Genomic DNA, 19,419 nt, shown 5'->3' on the forward strand with positions numbered 1-19,419 from the left:
CTCCACCCTACACCCTGCTCAGACCCCTCCACCCTACACCCTGCTCAGACCCCTCAACCCTACACCCTGCTCAGACCCCTCAACCCTCCACCCTACACCCTGCTCAGACCCCTCCACCCTACACCCTGCTCAGACCACTCAACCCTATACCCTGCTCAGACCCCTCAACCCTAACCCTGCTCAGACCCCTCAACACTAACCCTACACCCTGCTCAGACCACTCAACTCTACACCCTGCTCAGACCCCTCAACACTACACCCTGCTCGGACCCCTCAACCCTAACCCTACACCCTGCTCAGACCACTCAACCCTACTCCCTGCTCAGACCCCTCCACCCTACACCCTGCTCAGACCCCTCCACCCTACACCCTGCTCAGACCCCTCCACCCTACACCCTGCTCAGACCCCTCAACCCTACACCCTGCTCAGACCCCTCAACCCTATACCCTGCTCAGACCCCTCAACCCTACACCCTGCTCAGACCCCTCAACCCTACACCCTGCTCAGACCCCTCAACCCTAACCCTACACCCTGCTCAGACCCCTCAACCCTACACCCAGCTCAGACCCCTCCGCCCTACACCCTGCTCAGACCCCTCAACCCTACACCCTGCTCAGACCCCTCCACCCTATACCCTGCTCAGACCCCTACACCCTGCTCAGACCCCTCAACCCTACACCCTGCTCAGACCCCTCAACCCTACACCCTGCTCAGACCCCTCAACACTACACCCTGCTCAGACCCCTCAACCCTACACCCTGCTCAGACCCTTACAACCTGCTCAGACCCCTCCACCCTACACCCTGCTCAGACCCCTCCACCCTACACCCTGCTCAGACCCCTACACCCTGTTCAGACCCCTCCACCCTACACCCTGCTCAGACCCCTCCACCCTACACCCTGCTCAGACCCCTCCACCCTACACCCTGCTCAGACCCCTACACCCTGTTCAGACCCCTCCACCCTACACCCTGCTCAGACCCCTCAACCCTATACCCTGCTCAGACCCCTCAACCCTACACCCAGCTCAGACCCCTCCACCCTACACCCTGCTCAGACCCCTCAACCCTACACCCTGCTCAGACCCCTCCACCCTACACCCTGCTCAGACCCCTACACCCTGCTCAGACCCCTCAACCCTACACCCTGCTCAGACCCCTCAACACTACACCCTGCTCAGACCCCTCAACCCTACACCCTGCTCAGACCCCTACAACCTGCTCAGACCCCTACACCCTGCTCAGACCCCTCAACCCTACACCCTGCTCAGACCCCTCAACCCTAACCCTACATCCTGCTCAGACCCCTCCACCCTACACCCTGCTCAGACCCCTCCACCCTACACCCTGCTCAGACCCCTCAACACTACACCCTGTTCAGACCCCTCCACCCTACACCCTGCTTAGACCCCTCAACCCTAACCCTACACCCTGCTCAGACCACTCAACCGTATACCCTGCTCAGACCCCTCAACCCTAACCCTACACCCTGCTCAGACCACTCAACCCTACACCCTGCTCAGACCCCTCAACACTACACCCTGCTTAGACCCCTCAACCCTACTCCCTGCTCAGACCCCTCCACCCTACACCCTGCTCAGACCCCTCCACCCTACACCCTGCTCAGACCCCTCCACCCTACACCCTGCTCAGACCCCTCAACCCTGCTCAGACCCCTCAACCCTACACCCTGCTCAGACCCCTCAACCCTAACCCTACACCCTGCTCAGACCCCTCAACCCTACACCCAGCTCAGACCCCTCCACCCTACACCCTGCTCAGACCCCTCAACCCTACACCCTGCTCAGACCCCTCAACCCTACACCCTGCTCAGACCCCTCAACCCTATACCCTGCTCAGACCCCTCAACCCTACACCCTGCTCAGACCCCTCCACCCTACACCCTGCTCAGACCCCTCAACCCCACACCCTGCTCAGACCCCTCCACCCTACACCCTGCTCAGACCCCTCCACCCTACACCCTGTTCAGACCCCTCCACCCTACACCCTGCTCAGACCCCTCCACCCTACACCCTGCTCAGACCCCTCAACCCTACACCCTGCTCAGACCCCTCCACCCTACACCCTGCTCAGACCCCTCCACCCTACACCCTGTTCAGACCCCTCCACCCTACACCCTGCTCAGACCCCTCAACCCTACACCCTGCTCAGACCCCTCCACCCTACACCCTGCTCAGACCACTCCACCCTACACCCTGTTCAGACCCCTCCACCCTACACCCTGCTCAGACCCCTCAACCCTACACCCTGTTCAGACCCCTCCACCCTATTCCCTGCTCAGACCCCTCAACCCTAACCCTACACCCTGCTCAGACCCCTCCACCCTACACCCTGCTCAGACCCCTCCACCCTACACCCTGCTTAGACCCCTCAACCCTAACCCTACACCCTGCTCAGACCCCTCAACCCTACACCCTGTTCAGACCCCTCAACCCTACACCCTGCTCAGACCCCTCCACCCTAACCCTACACCCTGCTCAGACCCCTCAACCCTACACCCTGCTCAGACCCCTCCACCCTACACCCTGCTCAGACCCCTACACCCTGCTCAGACCCCTCCACCCTACACCCTGCTCAGACCCCTCAACACTACACCCTGTTCAGACCCCTCCACCATACACCCTGCTTAGACCCCTCAACCCTAACCCTACACCCTGCTCAGACCCCTCAACCCTAACCCTACACCCTGCTCAGACCCCTCCACCCTACACCCTGCTCAGACCCCTCAACACTACACCCTGTTCAGACCCCTCCACCCTACACCCTGCTTAGACCCCTCCACCCTAACCTTACACCCTGCTCAGACCCCTCAACCCTACACCCTGTTCAGACCCCTCCACCCTAACCCTACACCCTGCTCAGACCCCTCCACCCTACACCCTGCTCTGAGCTGTTATAATCAGCCTAACCAGTTGTAATAATAAGGCTTAGAGACATGGCTGTTGTTGCTGTAGTATCAGATCTTCTTGCATGACAAACTAACTGTGCCTGTCTGCTGTGGTTCTCTAACATTCTTAACTCTTGGTTGAGTGAACTGTAATTTCATCATGTTATTAATGTTTTACAACTTATGTGAGTGTTGTGATTGATGCCTTTTCTTTTGCTGTGTTTGTGTTTTTGTTGTTTTACAATATTTCTCCCTCCCTCACCCTCCCTCCTCACCCTCCCTCCTCTCTCCAGGTGATGGTTATGAGGAGATCAGTAGTGATGAGGATGACTTGGACAATGGTAGTTTTAAGCTGGCCAGTTTTGACATTGACTACACCCCTGAAGACCTGGCCTCTGTGCCCCCAGTCCAGTACGACCCCTACGAAAGAGAGCTACGCCCACTGCTCTACTTCACCCCTCCCTACAAGACCCGCTTCGACTCCCAGCTGGAGAGGGCTAGGGGGGCTGTGTGTGTTGGTCCAGAGGGGCCTGGAGGTGGAGAAGGGGCAGAGGCTGAGGTTGTTGCCCAGATGAGAGAGCTCCTGGCTGGGATAGGAGAGGACCGTGACTCCCGCTGGGTCACAGCCCTAGAGCAGGCATCAGGGCTGCTCGCTAGAGGGCTGGGCTTTCTGATTGGACAGGGGGAATGGGAGGGGCCTATTAGAGCTCTGGTCCAATGGGCTCTTCAGGGTCTTAGCATGGAGATAGCTCTGACCCAACCCATTGCTCTAAACCTCAGGCAGCTGAAAGCTGGAGCTAAGCTGGCTTCCTGCTTGGCCGAGTGCCCACAGGGCCTCACTGCGCTGCTGCACGAGGGAGCACTGGAGCTCCTACTAGAGCTGCTCCAGGTGGACCATGTGTCGTCCACGCTGAAGCTGTGTATCCTGAGGGCTCTGGATGCTCTGACCAGTGCCCCCGCTGGTGTGGAGGCCTTCCTACAGGAGGGGGAGATGGAGAGGAGTGGATACCAGGTGAGAGAAGCCATAGACATACGGTACACATGAAGACCTTATAATAGGAGAGGCTGCGTGTGTTTCTAACTGAGGTTGTGTGTGTGTGTGTGTGTGTGTGTGTGTGTGTGTGTGTGTGTGTGTGTGTGTGTGTGTGTGTGTGTGTGTGTGTGTGTGTGTCTGTGTGTCTGTGTGTGTGTGTGTGTGTCCTGCAGCGGTTGGTGCAGCTGTTCCTGGGGGAGGAAACCGTGCGGGTGGTAACCGCGGGCAACGCCATTCTGCAGAAAAGCCACGCCTATGAGGTTATGACTGATCTGCAGAGGACAGCGGCAGCCTGGAGCGAACCTCTGCAGGTAAGCACACACTGACTGGAGATCTGCGTTTTAAGAACAGTTATTTGGGTCTGATGAAGCTTCCCATTTCATAACCAGTTCCCAGTTCAGTGTGGAACTCTGGGGTTTCTATGACTGAGGTTCTACTGTCCACATAATTACTACAGAATATCAGTATATAAGAATTATCAGTGTTATATTTCAGGATGAGGGGGAGGAGCCTGACATAGCCATGGAGGAGGAGACATCATTAGGCCCCTCCCCTGTCAGCGAGGCTGAGCTGGATAGGTTGGCTGGGGTTCTAGAAGAGTTACATCACCTTCTAGACACCGCCCCCCACACCATGGTCCAGCCCCCTGGAAAGGCCTTCCCTACAACCGCACGCATTACTGGACCACAGGAGAGAGACGACCCCTACCCTACACTGTACAGGTAGGTACAACACCAAACACACACACACACACACACACACACACACACACACACACACACACACACACACACACACACACACACACACACACACACATACACATACATATTTGTACTAATAACTCTCCCCCCCACCCCACAGGTACATGCATGCATGTCACTTCCTGGAGAGCTCGGCGGTGGCGTTGTCAGCAGCAGTGGCGGCGGGGCATACAGGTGTCACTCACGCCGTCAGGGAAGTCCTGCACTTTCTGTCTCTCACCCAATCAGGACTGCTTTTCATGCTGGCCCAGCCCACGCCTACCAACCTGCTGCTCCGTCTCCTAGCAACCGTCGCCGAGGTTGAGGGAGAGGAGCCTATGGTCACTGGGGGCGACGGCGGGTTCTGGGGCCCCGGGTTGGGTGAAGAGGGTTTGGGTGTGTGGCTGATGCAGGCGCTGCATGCCCTCCAGAGCGTGTCTGAGCTGATGAGTCACGTGACTGCCGGCGGGGAGGGAGGGGTGGGGCTAGAGGAGGGGGACAGTGCAGAGGTACTGAGCATGCTCCATGCCCTCTACCTCATCACCTTCACACAGACTGGGAGGAGCGCTGTGGCCCACGTCTTCAGCCTGGAGAACAACCTCTCCTGTCTGGTTACGCTGCTGCAGCACCACAGCAAGGACGGACACGGGGAGGCCAAGGCCCGGAAGGCGGTGACCTATAACTATGCGTGTATGCTGGTGCTGATGGTGGTTCAGAACTCCAGTGATCTCCGTACCATGGAACAACACGCTGCTCCTCTACTCATCCTGGCCAAGGCTGATGACACCAACGCTAAACTACAGGGTGCGTAGCTCCTGACCCCTGACTAACAATGCCAGGTTGGTATCCAACCTTAACCCCTAACCTCTGACCTGTAACTCCAAACCAACCTTATCAACAGTGGGTGAACTGGTATTCCCTTAACCTTCATCTTAAAAATACTTCTACACCCACCTCTATCATTGTAATGACATAGCCCGACCCATCACCCCTTAGAAATGTGTTGAAGGCCTCCCGAGTGGCGCAGCGGTCTATGGCACTGCATCGACGGATTCGATCTCAGGCTGTGTCACAGTCGGCCGTTACCGGGAGACCCATGAGGCGGCGTACAATTGGCCCAGCATCGTCCGGGTTAGGGGAGGGTTTGGCCGGCTGGGATTTCCTTGTCCTATCGCGCTCTAGCGACTCGTTGTGGCAGGCCGGGTGCCTGCAAGCTGACTTCGGTCGCCAGCTGGGCGGTGTTTCCTCCGACATGTTGCGGCTGGCTTCCGGGTTTAGTGAGCGGTGTTTCAAGAAGCAGTGCGGGTCGTGTTTCGGAGGACACATGGCTCTCAACCTTCGCCTCTCCCGAGTCCGCAGGGGAGTTGCAGCGATGGGACAAGACTGTTACTATCAATTGGATATTACGAAATTGGGGAGAAAAGTACCCCCCAAAAAACAACAAAAAACATGTGTTAAACTATATTCAGAATTCCTTGCAAAGGTGAACTGCAACACTAAGTGATCCTCTCAGTGTTGGTGTTGTGTTCCAGAGCTGAGTCAGTGGCTGGAACCTCTGGACAAGGTGAAGTTGGAGATGGGCAGCATCCCCAGCCTCATAGACTACATCAAACAGGTGAGCCGTTACACTACATGTCCTCAAGGACTGATAACCTGTTGCTGTTTGTTTAATCCTTCATAATGATGACTTGGCTGCAGGCCTTCAGCTCCCTACGCGCGCGCACACACACACACACACACACACACACACACACACACACACACACACACACACACACACACACACACACACACACACACACACACACACACACACACACACACACACACACACACACACACACACACACACACACACCGACTTGCTTTGATATAACTTGCTGACTAAACTCCACTCCATGGTGAAGGAAGTTTCTGATGAAATCCACCAACGAGTGAAGCAGAGATTAGGCTTTGTGGAATTCGACTACATTGATTCGCCCAAGGTCAATACTTAAAAAAATATATATTATAATTATGAAACGCTTAACTTGTACCTTTGTTTGTCCTCTGTAGTTGCGTGCCTTTCTTTGTTAGCTGAAATCCATACTTTTTCAATAAACGTCACCCTGTTTCCTTGTTGAGATTCAATTGACAAATGCTAATTTGCGCTGAGTTGCCATCTTAGAGCAACAGCAACTGGCAAACTGTCGGCGGTTGTATTTGATTAGCTTCATTTCAGCTAACAAAGAAAGGCACGTAACTAAAGAACAAACATAGGTACATGGTAAGCGTTTCATAATACATTTTATTCATATAGTCGGACCTGAATTCCACAAAGGATGGTCTGTGCACCACTCCTTTGGTGGATTTCAGCAGAGACGTCCTTCATCATGGAGTCAGCTAGTTTGATTTGAATTATTAGGATCTTCAATGGCGACAGCTAGTCTTACTGGGTGTGACTGGGGTTCCGACTGGGGTCTTACTGGGGTTCCAAATGGGGGCTTACTGGGGTTCCGACTGGGGTCTTACTGGGGTTCCGACTGGGGTCTTACTGGGGTCTTACTGGGGTTCCGACTGGGGTCTTACTGGGGTTCCGACTGGGGTTCCAACTGGGGTCTTACTGGGGTTCCGACTGGGTTCCGACTGGGGTTCCAACTGGGGTCTTACTGGGGTTCCGACTGGGTTCCGACTGGGGTTCCAACTGGGGTCTTACTGGGGTTCCGACTGGGGTCTTACTGGGGTTCCGACTGGGTTCCGACTGGGGTTCCAACTGGGGTCTTACTGGGGTTCCGACTGGGGTCTTACTGGGATTCCGACTGGGGTTCCGACAGGTCTTACTGGGGTTCCGACTGGGGTCTTACTGGGGTTCCGACTGGGGTCTTACTGGGGTTCCGACAGGTCTTACTGGGGTTCCGACTGGGGTTTCGACTGGGGTTCCGACTGAGGTCTGACTGGGGTCTGACTGGGGTACGACACATAACAAAAAAGACATTTGAGACAAAAGACTTGACAATTTAAAAACATTAACGTGTGTGTGTGCGCACATCGATCGGTTATACATACATGTCAGTACATATGCACAACAAGTAGGTCACATGCGGGAGAGGCCTTGTGCTGTGAGGTGTTGGTTTATCTGTTTTTTGAAACCAGGTTTGCGGTTCACTTGTGCTATATAAGATGGAAGGGAGTTCTATGCGCTCATGGCTCTGTATAATACTGTACACTTCCTTGAATTTGTTTTGGACCTGGGGACTGTGAAAAGACCCCTTGTGGCATGTCTGGTGGGGTGTGTGATTGTGTGTGTGTGTGTCAGTCCTGTGTGTAAGTTGACTATGCAAACAATTTGGAATTTCCAACACATTGCGTCACTTCTTGTTTTTATAAGAAACAGTCTTTCCTCAACTCTTAGCCAAGAGAGACTGGCATGCATAGTGTTAATATTAGCCCTCTGATTACAATGAAGAGCAAGACGTGCCGCTCTGTTCTGGGCCAGCTGGAGCTTAACTAGGTCTTTCTTTGCAGCACGTGACCATATGACTGGACAATAATCAAGATAAGATACAACTAGAGCCTGTGGAGTGTGGTGTCAAAAAAGCATCTTTCCAACCATTGAATCTATATGTTTTGACCATGACAGTTTACAATCTAAGGTAACATCAAGTAATTTAGTCTCCTCAACTTGTTCAACAGCCACAACATTCATTACCAGATTCAGCTGAGGTCTAGAACTTAGGGAATGATGTGTACCAAGTACAATGCTGTTAGTTTTAGAGATGTTCAGGACCAGTTTATTACTGGCCACCCACTCCAAAACAGACTGCAACTCTTTGTTAAGGATTCAGTGACTTCATTAGCTGTGGTTGCTGATGCGTATACGGTTTAATCATCAGCATACATGGACACACATGCTTTGTGTAATACCAGTGGCAGGTCATTGGTAAAAAAAGAAAACAGTAGAGGGCTTAGAGAGCTGCCCTGCGGTACATGCAAATAGTTGTGGCAGTGGCTGACCCAGATCTTGGAGGGAGAGAGAGAGAGAGCACGTGCGTCTTTGGAAAGTATTCAGACCCCTTGAATTTTTCGGCATTTTTTTAAACGTTACCGCCTTATTCATCCTGTTTCCATTGATCATCCTTGATGTTTCTACAACTTGATTGGAGTCCACCTGTGGTAAATTAAATTGATTGGACATGATTTGGAAAGGCCCACACCTGTCTATATAAGGTCCCACAGTTGACAGTGCATGTCAGAGCAGAAACCAAGCCATGAGGTCGAAGGAATTATTCCTAGAGCTCCGAGACAAGACTGTGTTGAGGCACAGATCTGGGGAAGGGTACCAAAACATTTCTGCAGCAGTGAGGTCCCCAAGAACACAGTGGCCTCCATCATTCTTAAATGGAAGAAGTCTTGGTGGTTCCAAACTCTTCCTAGAGCTGGCCTCCCGGCCAAATTGAGCAATCGGGGAAGAAGGGTCTTGGTCAGGGAGGTAACCAAGAACCCGATGGTCACTCTGATAGAGCTCTGATAGAGCTCCAGAGTTCTTCTGTGGAGATGGGAGAACCTTCCAGAAGGACAACCGTCTCTGCAGCACTCCACCAATCAGTTCTTTATGGTAGAGTGGCCAGACGGAAGCCACTCCTCAGTAAAAGGCACATGACAGCCCGCTTGGAATTTGCCAATTTGACTCTCAGACCATGAGAAACAAGATTCTCTGCTCTAGATTAAACTATGTGGCCTGAATGCCAAGCGTCACGTCTGGAGGAAATCTGGCACCATCTCTACTGTGAAGCATGGTGGTGGCAGCATCATGCTGTGGGGATGTTTTTCAGCGACTGGGACTGAGAGACTAGTCAGGATCGAGGGGAAGATGAACAGAGCAAAGTACAGAGAGATCCTTGATGAAAACCTGCTCCAGAGCACTCAGGACCTCAGACTGTGGAGAAGGTTCACCTTCCTACATGACAACAACCCTAAGCACACAGCCAAGACAATGCAGGAGTGGCTTCAGGACAAGTCTCTGAATGTTCTTGAGTGGCCCAGCCAGAGTCCGGACGTGAACCCGATTGAACACCTCTGGAGAGACTGAAAAATAGCTGTGCAGCAATGCTCCCAATTCAACCTGCAGAGCTTGAGAGGATCTGCAGAGAAGAATGGGAGAAACTCTCCAAATACAGGTCTGCCAAGCTTGTAGTGTCATACCCAAGAAGACCCAAGGCTGTAATCTCTGCAAAACGTGCCTCAACAAAGTATTGAAAAAAGGGTCTGAATACTTATGTAAATGTGATATTTAATTTATTATTTTTTAAATATATATTTACAATGTTTATTTTTTTTTAACTGTTTTTGCTTCTTCATTATGGGTTATTGTGCGTAGATAGAGGGGGGACAACAATTTAATCAATTTTAGAATAAGGCTGTAAAGTAACAAATGTGGAAAAAGTCAAGGGGTCTGAATACTTTCCGAATGCACTGTGTGTGGCTGATGTAAATAAAATACTTACTGTATGTACATGTGTATTATTGGTCATATTACTAACAGAAAACCCATTCTGTCCTGTCTGTCCCGTGTGTGTCCCTATAGAACGTCCAGAACGTGTTGACTCTAGAGGGAAGTGGACTGATGTCTGCTCTGAGGGTCCTCTGCCAGATCGCCTGTCCCCCTCCCGCCGTAGAGGCTCAGCAGAGAGATCTGAAGTGGAGTCTAGCAGGAGTGCAGTTGTTTTCTGGGGAGGGCTTGGACACGTGTGTTTGTGTGCTCCAGAAGCTGTGTAGCGTGCTGCTGCCTGCCTGGCGTGTGCACGGACACATGGGACCCACCCCACAGCGCTGTATGATCCTTGGCGTGTGCGCTAACACGCTAAGGCTGCTGCGGACCATGCTGACAGAGCTGCTGCGCAGCGGGGCCTTCCAGTTCAGGGACACGCGTGTGGCGAGCACGTTGGTGACGCTACACATGGTCGTGTGTTCAGCCCCGTCCTCTGGACGTCTAGACTGGGAGGAGACCAAGGTTCAGGCCCTCATCGTAGATGTGCTGCTCACCTTCACACAGGGAGTCAGCGAACAGGTAGAGCTCTTTTCTGATTGACCTTTAACATAATGTTGTGTGTGTTGCGTGCGTGCGTGTAATAAATTGGGTATCATTTCCCCTGTAGATGACCCACACAGAGGAGACTCTGCTCAGTAACACATGGTCTCTGATGCTGAAGGAGGTGTTGGGCTCTCTACTGAAAGCACCAGAGGGTCTCTTCTCTGGCCTCACGCTGCTGTCTGAACTGCTGCCACTTCCTCTGCCCATGCAGAGCACGCAGGTACACACACACACGCCTGCTGCTTCTCATGTTGCTACAGCCATCATCAGCAACAGTCTGGAGGTCGTCGGATTGACACTTAACAAACTAATCAATTGATGAGGATTGAAAGCTGTAGGACTTTCATGTTGGAAACATCCAAACCGAAGGGAAAGTGATTTCTAGTTGTGTGTTGTGCCGGTCCCCTCCAGGTGATCTCTGTTCAGGACGTGGCTGTAGCGTTGAACACCAGGAAGTTGTGGAGCATGCACCTGCGGGTGCAGTGGGGTGTGTTTGCGGACGCCCTCGGGTGTGTGTGTGGAACTAGCTGTCCTCCGCTGCTGGCCATGCTGCGACGTGTGTGTGTCCAGCTGGCTGACCTCTCCTCTCCCACCGCCACCCTCATCGTGAAGACCCTGCTGGAATTCCTGCTGGGGGAACTACAGCCGTAAGACAGTCGCAAACACACCCTTATGCACCTCTTGAACTAAGATGGCAAGCCAAATAAATCCCAAATTGGCTCTGTATATTACTTCACCACCATGCTACCTTCTCTGATGTGTGTGTTTTTGATTTCGATATGTGTGGTTGTGTTTTTGATTTCGGTATGTGTGGTTGTGTTTTTGATTTCGGTATGTGTGGTTGTGTTTTTGATTTCGGTATGCGTGGTTGTGTGTTTGATTTTGGTATGTGTGGTTGTGTTTTTGATTTTGGTATGTGTGATTGTGTTTTTGATTTCGGTATGTGTGGTTGTGTTTTTGATTTCGGTATGCGTGGTTGTGTGTTTGATTTTGGTATGTGTGGTTGTGTTTTTGATTTTGGTATGTGTGATTGTGTTTTTGATTTCGGTATGTGTGGTTGTGTTTTTGATTTTGGTATGTGTGGTTGTGTTTTTGATTTCGGTATGTGTGGTTGTGTTTTTGATTTTGATATGTGTGGTTGTGTTTTTGATTTCGGTATGTGTGGTTGTGTTTTTGATTTCGGTATGTGTGGCTGTGTTTTTGATTTCGGTATGTGTAGCTGTGTTTTTGATTTCGGTATGTGTGGTTGTGTTTTTGATTTTGGTATGTGTGATTGTGTTTTTGATTTCGGTATGTGTGGTTGTGTTTTTGATTTTGGTATGTGTGGTTGTGTTTTTGATTTTGGTATGTGTGATTGTGTTTTTGATTTCGGTATGTGTGGTTGTGTTTTTGATTTCGGTATGTGTGGTTGTGTTTTTGATTTCGATATGTGTGGTTGTGTTTTTGATTTCGGTATGTGTGATTGTGTTTTTCAGTGTTGAGGGTAAGAGTCCCGGTTGGGGGCAGGTCCTGCGTCTCCTCTCTCTATTCGACACCCTGGTTTCCCAGAGAGCCTGTAAGATCGCAACGTTACACCTGCTCTCTGGCTCCGCCCCTGGAGACGAGCCATTGGCTGATGTCTTCCCCCTGCTACTGTCCCTATTGGTTCCCGCTGCTGACCACGCCCTGCCACAACAGCACTGTGCAGAGCTGGTGGGAACTGTCCTGCAGTCACTGTGTGACCAGGTAACACACGAAGCACCTGGTATTGTATGAAGCTAATGCACTTCATCCACTAGCTGTTGTCTTTCCTCCAGCTATAACAATGGAGAGGTATGGGGTGAATTGGTGCGTGTTATGTTCATAAACATGTAGGTCTTTGTGGATGCTCTTTAGTCTGAACTATGTGTCAGACTAGCAGGGGGTCGTATATCAGGCTGAGCCAGGTAAGAGGGAGCGGAAGAGGGATAGAGAAAGGTGTTTAACCCCATCAGTCCCAAGACATGTATCTGACTTTCATTTATCTGCATGTCCAGCCGTTATATTTAGTCTCACAATGAAGTGTTTTACCATGTTCTTTTCAGGACAACCAGGGCTACAAGTAGAACACCTAACTATTTGACATAAACAGTTGCATTCATGAGTTTTATTGACAGAGCAAAAACCCGATAGAAATGTAGTTATAAGAATGCTCAGTACAGAAATGGTTTGCTCACTGGAAAATGAATATCTAACCTGTCAGTGACAACTGTTCAGAGTTTATAACAGCAACTATGTGAGCTTATCACAGTGTTATAGAAACTATGTCCTGGGATTTACTAGGGTTTTCTATGTAGAAGAACCCCTTACAGTGTTACAGACACTATGTGCTGGGATTTAGTATGGTCTTCTATGTAGAAGAACCCCTTACAGTGTTATAAACACTATGTGCTGGGATTTACTATGGTCTTCTATGTAGAAGAACCCCTTACAGTGTTATAGACACTATGTGCTGGGATTTACTATGGTCTTCTATGTAGAAGAACCCCTTACAGTGTTATAGACACTATGTCCTGGGATTTACTATGGTCTTCTATGTAGAAGAACCCCTTACCTTCTAACGATTCTTGTGTAGTTTATGAGCATCATAGAGACGAAACATGTTACATGTTTGTGTTCCTGACAGTCAGCTTTTGCCAAGCATCTCAAATCATTATGACTCTACAGATGTTTTTGTAAACGGTGGGACTCATTGGGTTAACTCTGCTGTGTGTGTGTTAGGACATCTCTCTGGTGGTGCCCCACCCAGCCGAGGGGTGTGTGTCAGAGGCCGAGCAACTGGCCAATGCCCTGCCAGGACGGGAAATGATCTCATCAGTGTGCGACTCTCTGATGGAGGTTTTGGGGAATGGAGAGAGCAGTGCCGCTCTGCTCCTCACCTGTCTCAGAACACTCATGTTCCTCACAGAACATGACTATGGACTCTACCACCTCAAAGGGTACACACACACTCCTCATTGCCAGGAGTTTAGATCAATGCAAGTGTAGCATGTGTATATAGACAACAGTAGTAGTTAAAGCACTGAACCCTGTGGAACACCGAATTCAACTTTAGAGATGTGTGTTTTTAGGGCTCTGAAGAAGCACAGTGCCAGTGTGTGTGCTCTGTTGAAGAGACAGGTGTTCTCCTTCAGGAAAGACTCGGCTGAACTCCTCTCTGCTCTGCTGGACTTCCTACGACAGATCCTCAACACTGACCCTCTGGTAAAACCCCAAACAAGTCCATATTAACATGATCAACCATTATCCAGTCAACCATTATCTGCCGATGTGAAGGCCGATCCGCCCGTATATCATTAATCATTGTCTCTGTCACTCTCTTCTCATACCCAGGGTTGCTGTGGGGAGGAGAGTGGAGGGGAAGAGTCCGGGCTGGTCCCATCCCCAAGGTCTGTGGCTCTGACTGGCTCAGAGATGAAGGCTCTGCTGCAGTGGGAGGAGACTGACACACACCCTCTTAACACACTAGAGAAACACATCACGGTACACACACACACACACACTTTGTGCATAGTAATGATTATAAATGCAAGTACAGATCTCCGGTCGGAAGTAGTGGAAGTAACTGTTGTGTGTGTGTGTATGTAGAAGCTGTGCAAGGAGGAGGATTCATTGGAGACCCTGTTGGAAAATGTGATTGGTCTACGACAGACGCTGGAGACCACTATGGACGCATCTTCTCCCCCTGAGACGGAGCCCACTCTACCCAACCCTGACACGCTATTGGCCCAGTTCAACCACAGGTACCGCCCACTGACACTGTTGGCCCAATAGATACCGTTAAAGCTGCAATATGTAACTTTAGAAATGTGAGTTATAGATCTGTCATTCTCACTGAACGCACGTCTAGAAGCGTTCAGGTCTGTTATATGTGCGCTATTTTTATGCTTCCAGTTCTTACATTTCATTTTTGCATCTTTTACTTTCGGTTTTGCACACCAGCTTCAAACAGCAGAAACAGTCATGGAAGATATATTTCACTTAAGCAATACGGCCCGAGGGGTGTGCTATATGGCCAATATCAAATCAAAGTTTATTTGTCATGTGCGCCGAATACAACAGGTACACAACACACCTTACAGTGAAATGCTTACTTAGGCTCTAACCAATAGTGTGTGTGTGTGTGTGTGTGTGTGTGTGTGTGTGTGTGTGTGTGTGTGTGTGTGTGTGTGTGTGTGTGTGTGTGTGTGTGTGTGTGTGTGTGTGTGTGTGTGTGTGTGTGTGTGTGTGTGTGTGTGGGTAAGTAAAGACATAAAACAACAGTAAAAAGACATGAAAATAACAGTAGCAAGGCTACATACAGACACCGGTTAGTCAGGCTGATTGAGGTAGTAGGTATGGTTAAAGTGACTATGCATATATGATGAACAGAGAGTAGCAGTAGCGTAAAAAGAGGGGGTGGTGGGACACAATGCAGATAAACCGGTTAGCCAATGTGCGGGAGCACTGGTTGGTCGGGTCAATTGAGGTAGTATGTACATGAATGTATAGTTAAAATGACTATGCATATATGATAAACAGAGTAGCAGCAGCATAAAAGAGGGGTTGGTGGTGGGGGCCACACAAAGAAAATAGTCTGAGTAACCATTTGGTTACCTGTTCAGGAGTCTTATGGTTTGGGGGTAAAAACTGTTGAGAAGCCTTTTTGTCCTAGACTTGGCACTCCGGTACCGCTTGCCATGCAGTAGTAGAGAGAACAGTCTATGACTGGCGTCTTTGACAATTCTTAAGGCCTTCCTTTGACATCACCTGGTGTAGAGGTCCTGGATGGCAGGCAGCTTTGCCCCAGTGATGTACTGGGCCGTACGCACTACCCTCTGAAGTGCCTTGCGGTCGGAGGCCGAGCAATTGCCGTACCAGGCAGTGATGCAACCAGTCAGGATGCTCTCGATGTTGCAGCTGTAGAACCTTTTGAGGATCTCAGGACCCATGCCAAATCTTTTTAGTTTTCTGAGGGGGAATAGGCTTTGTCGTGCCCTCTTCACGACTGTCTTGGTGTGTTTGGACCATTCTAGTTTGTTGTTGATACCAAGGTACTTGAAGCTCTCAACCTGCTCCACTACAGCCCCGTCGATGAGAAGGGGGGCGTGCTCGGTCCTCCTTTTCCTGTAGTCCACATTCATCTCCTTCGTCTTGGTTACGTTGAGGGATAGGTTGTTATTCTGGCACCACCCGGCCAGGTGTCTGACCTCCTCCCTATAGGCTGTCTCGTCGGTGTCGGTGATCAGGCCTACCACTGTTGTGTCGTATGAAAACTTAATGATGGTGTTGGAGTCGTGCCTGACCATGCAGTCGTGGGTGAACAGGGAGTATAGGAGGGGACTGAGCACGCACCCCTGGGGAGCTCCAGTGTTGAGGATCAGCGTGGCAGATGTGTTGCTACCTACCCTCACCACCTGGGGGCGGCCCGTCAGGTGGTGAGGGAGGTGTTTAGTCCCAGGTTCCTTAGCTTAGTGATGAGCTTTGAGGGTACTATGGTGTTGAACGCTGAGCTGTAGTCAATGAATAGAATTCTCATAGGTGTTCCTTTTGTCCAGGTGGGAAAGGGCAGTGTGGAGTGCAATAGAGATTGCATAATCTGTGGATCTGTTTGGGTGGTATGCAAATTGGAGTGGGTCTAGGGTTTCTGGGATAATGGTGTTGATGTGAGCCATTACCAGCCTTTCAAAGCACTTCATGGCTACAGATTTGAGTGCTTCGTGGCTACAGATGTGAATGGTCTGTAGTCATTTAGGCAGGTTGCCTTTGTGTTCTTGGGCACAGGGACTATGGTGGTCTGCTTGAAACATGTTGGTGTTACAGACTCAATCAGGGACATGTTGAAAATGTCAGTGAAGACACCTGCCAGTTGGTCAGCACATGCCCGGAGCACACGTCCTGGTAATCCGTCTGGCCCCGCAGCCTTGTGTATGTTGACCTGTTTAAACATCTTACTCACGTCGGCTACGAAGAGCGTGATCACACAGTCGTCCGGAACAGCTGATGCTCTCATGCATGCCTCAGTGTTGCTTGCCTCGAAGCGAGCATAGAAGTGATTCAGCTCGTCTGGTATGCTCGTGTCCCTGGGTAGCTCGCGGCTGTGCTTCCCTTTGTAGTCTGTAATAGTTTGCAAGCACTGCCACATCTGACGAGCGTCGGAGCCGGTGTAGTATGATTCAATCTTAGCCCTGTATTGCCGCTTTTCCTGTTTGATGGTTCGTCGCAGGGCATAGTGGGATTTCTTGTAAACTTCAGGGTTAGAGTCCCGCACCTTGAAAGCGGCAGCTCTACCCTTTAGCTCAGTGTGAATGTTGCCTGTAATCCATGGCTTATGGTTGGGGTATGTACGTACAGTCACTGCGGGGACGACGTCCTCGATGCACTTATTGATAAAGCCAGTGACTGATGTGGTGTACTCCTCAATGTCATCGGAAGAATCCCGGAACATGTTCCAGTCTTTGATAGCAAAACAGTCCTGGACTTTAGAACGGCTAAGGGCTGTTCTTACGCACGACGCAACACGGATGCCGAGTGCCTGGACACAGCCCTTTGCCGTGGTATATTGGCCATATCACAAACCCCCGTGGTGCCTTATTGCTATTATAAACTGGTTACCCCCGTAATTAGAGCAGTATAAATAAGTGTTTGCCATATTCTGATGTACTACGGCTGTCAGCCAATCAGCATTCAGGGCTCAAACCACCCAGTTTATAATGCGGTTTAGATCGTACAATGATTCTCTACACGATACTTGCCTGTTTTGTCACATAAACTGAAATTAGGCGAACTATTAGAATTTTAGCAACCAGGAAATGACAGAGCGATTTCTGCATAGTGCACCTTTAACAAAAGTGCAATTTTATTCAACTGTTTTTTTAATTATGCGCCTGTATGAACTCAATCTGTTTGGGGAATTTGGCTTGTCTTGAATGCTATGGACCCAGTTTTGACCCGAAGCTGTGTGGGTCCTGTTCTGACTGTGTGTGTGTGTTCTCTCCTGTAGGACGGTGTTTGTGTTGTCGGAGGTGTTGGATGAGCAGCTGAAGGCTCTGTGGTTCTCCCCCTTCCACACTGATGACATGGAGGCTGAACTAGACATGGTGAGACACCTGTGTGTTGTTTGAATGTGTGTGTGTCTTTCTGTCAGTGTGTGTGAGTAAACCTCTCTGTCCCTAGGTGAAGGTGGACCTGCTAGGCCTGGCCCAGGAGTGTTGTCCAGAGTTGGACCTGAAGTCAGAGCTGGAACGCTCCTTCCTGTCTGAGCCCTTGTCTCCCAGTCATACCAAAACTAACAAGGGCTTCAGGCTGGGCAAGCACAAACACGAGACCTTCATCACCAGGTACACACACACACACACACACACACACACACACACACACACACACACACACACACACACACACACTTTTATCATCTTCAGGTACATAATGTGATTGTATGTGACCCACATGTTAACAAAGATGCCTGTGTCGTCCTCTTCCTCCCTGCAGTGGTAAGTCAGACTACATCGAGCCAGCTAAGAGAGCCCACATGATGGCTGCTCCTCGCGGTCGAGGTAGAGGGGGCTTCGGGGGACAGCTCTGTCGCCCCCACGACATCTTCCGCCAGCGCAAACAGAACACTTCGCGCCCTCCCAGCATGCACGTGGATGACTTTGTGGCGGCGGAGTTTAAAGACGTTGGGACTCCCCTGGGCCTGTTGCCCCCCAAGCGACCCCCTAAGAGCTCCCCCAAACCCCCCACCAGAGGCCTGTTCACTGGGAATAGAGGCAGGGCTGCCTTCCACAGCCAGCAGACACGCTTTTTCACCCCACCGCAGCCTAAAGGAGTGCTGCTGTCTGGTATGTTGACACACACAGACACAAACATCGTTGTAAACTAACAAGTGGGTCTGTTGTCTTTCAAAGAACCTTTGACTAACATGTCTTCCCATCCCCCTCCATTCTAGGTAACTATAATGCCCGCCGTGAGGGTGGGCGAGGTGGCACGTCGTGGAGTGGTCCGTTGCCACCGGTTACCCACAGAGGAACATACAGTGATGCCAGGGGCGGGCAGAGCAACTTCACACGCGGCCCCCTGCCCTCACGCCAGCAGCCTGCAGGTACACACACACACATACCCGTTTGCACACGTACATACTGTATAAACACACACACATACATATTCAGAGAACAACATGAACACAAGATAATACTTTCATGCACAATTACTGATGGTCACTCTTGTTCTTCTCACTCCCTCTCCCTCTCTTCCAGGTGCATATCGCCTGGCTCCGCGGGACCGCGCCCCTCGAGGTCGTGGGGGTACAGGCCTGTCGTGGCTGAGTCAGGGAGGAGGAGGGGGGAGGGGGTCCCAGGGGGGGAAGTTTAGCGGTGGGGGAGGCAGCGGAGGGGGGAGGGGACGACACGTTCGCTCCTTCACTAGGTAAACAAACCTGACCAATGACTGCAGCCCGTCACGGCTCTTAACGGACCAATCAGGAATAATGAGTTTATCATCTCCATGGAAACGTGTCCTCTGTGTGATTCTATTGATGATGATGTGTGGAATTTGTTGTATTTTGTTTTAGTTCTTTTACATTGTTGTTCAGACTCAATAAAGTTCTGTGATTGAGAGCGCTGTCTGGAGTAGTGTGTTAGTGTTCCTCACTGTGGTATGTTAGTATGGA

At 50.7% G+C, this 19,419-nt stretch overlaps 1 protein-coding gene across 2 annotated transcripts in view; it reads left to right on the plus strand.

The window, feature by feature from the left end:
- The window catches only part of virma (vir like m6A methyltransferase associated), a 37,318-nt gene extending 17,952 nt beyond the window's left edge, over window positions 1–19,366 (plus strand). For both annotated transcript variants that reach the window (XM_055904607.1, XM_055904608.1), the window contains exons 8-25: window positions 3,202–3,920; window positions 4,115–4,252; window positions 4,437–4,663; window positions 4,806–5,488; window positions 6,217–6,299; window positions 10,248–10,730; window positions 10,819–10,974; window positions 11,166–11,401; window positions 12,230–12,479; window positions 13,494–13,711; window positions 13,844–13,976; window positions 14,106–14,255; window positions 14,361–14,515; window positions 17,755–17,851; window positions 17,928–18,091; window positions 18,243–18,592; window positions 18,700–18,852; window positions 19,007–19,366. In XM_055904607.1, the coding sequence (XP_055760582.1) occupies window positions 3,202–3,920; window positions 4,115–4,252; window positions 4,437–4,663; window positions 4,806–5,488; window positions 6,217–6,299; window positions 10,248–10,730; window positions 10,819–10,974; window positions 11,166–11,401; window positions 12,230–12,479; window positions 13,494–13,711; window positions 13,844–13,976; window positions 14,106–14,255; window positions 14,361–14,515; window positions 17,755–17,851; window positions 17,928–18,091; window positions 18,243–18,592; window positions 18,700–18,852; window positions 19,007–19,179 (4,568 nt within the window). In that variant the 3' untranslated portion in view covers window positions 19,180–19,366. The remainder of the gene's footprint in view (window positions 1–3,201; window positions 3,921–4,114; window positions 4,253–4,436; window positions 4,664–4,805; window positions 5,489–6,216; window positions 6,300–10,247; window positions 10,731–10,818; window positions 10,975–11,165; window positions 11,402–12,229; window positions 12,480–13,493; window positions 13,712–13,843; window positions 13,977–14,105; window positions 14,256–14,360; window positions 14,516–17,754; window positions 17,852–17,927; window positions 18,092–18,242; window positions 18,593–18,699; window positions 18,853–19,006) is intronic.
- Window positions 19,367–19,419: the final 53 nt, after the last annotated feature.

This window comes from Salvelinus fontinalis, chromosome 38 (genome assembly GCF_029448725.1).
Source record: "Salvelinus fontinalis isolate EN_2023a chromosome 38, ASM2944872v1, whole genome shotgun sequence".
Classification (NCBI taxonomy): Eukaryota; Metazoa; Chordata; class Actinopteri; order Salmoniformes; family Salmonidae; genus Salvelinus; species Salvelinus fontinalis.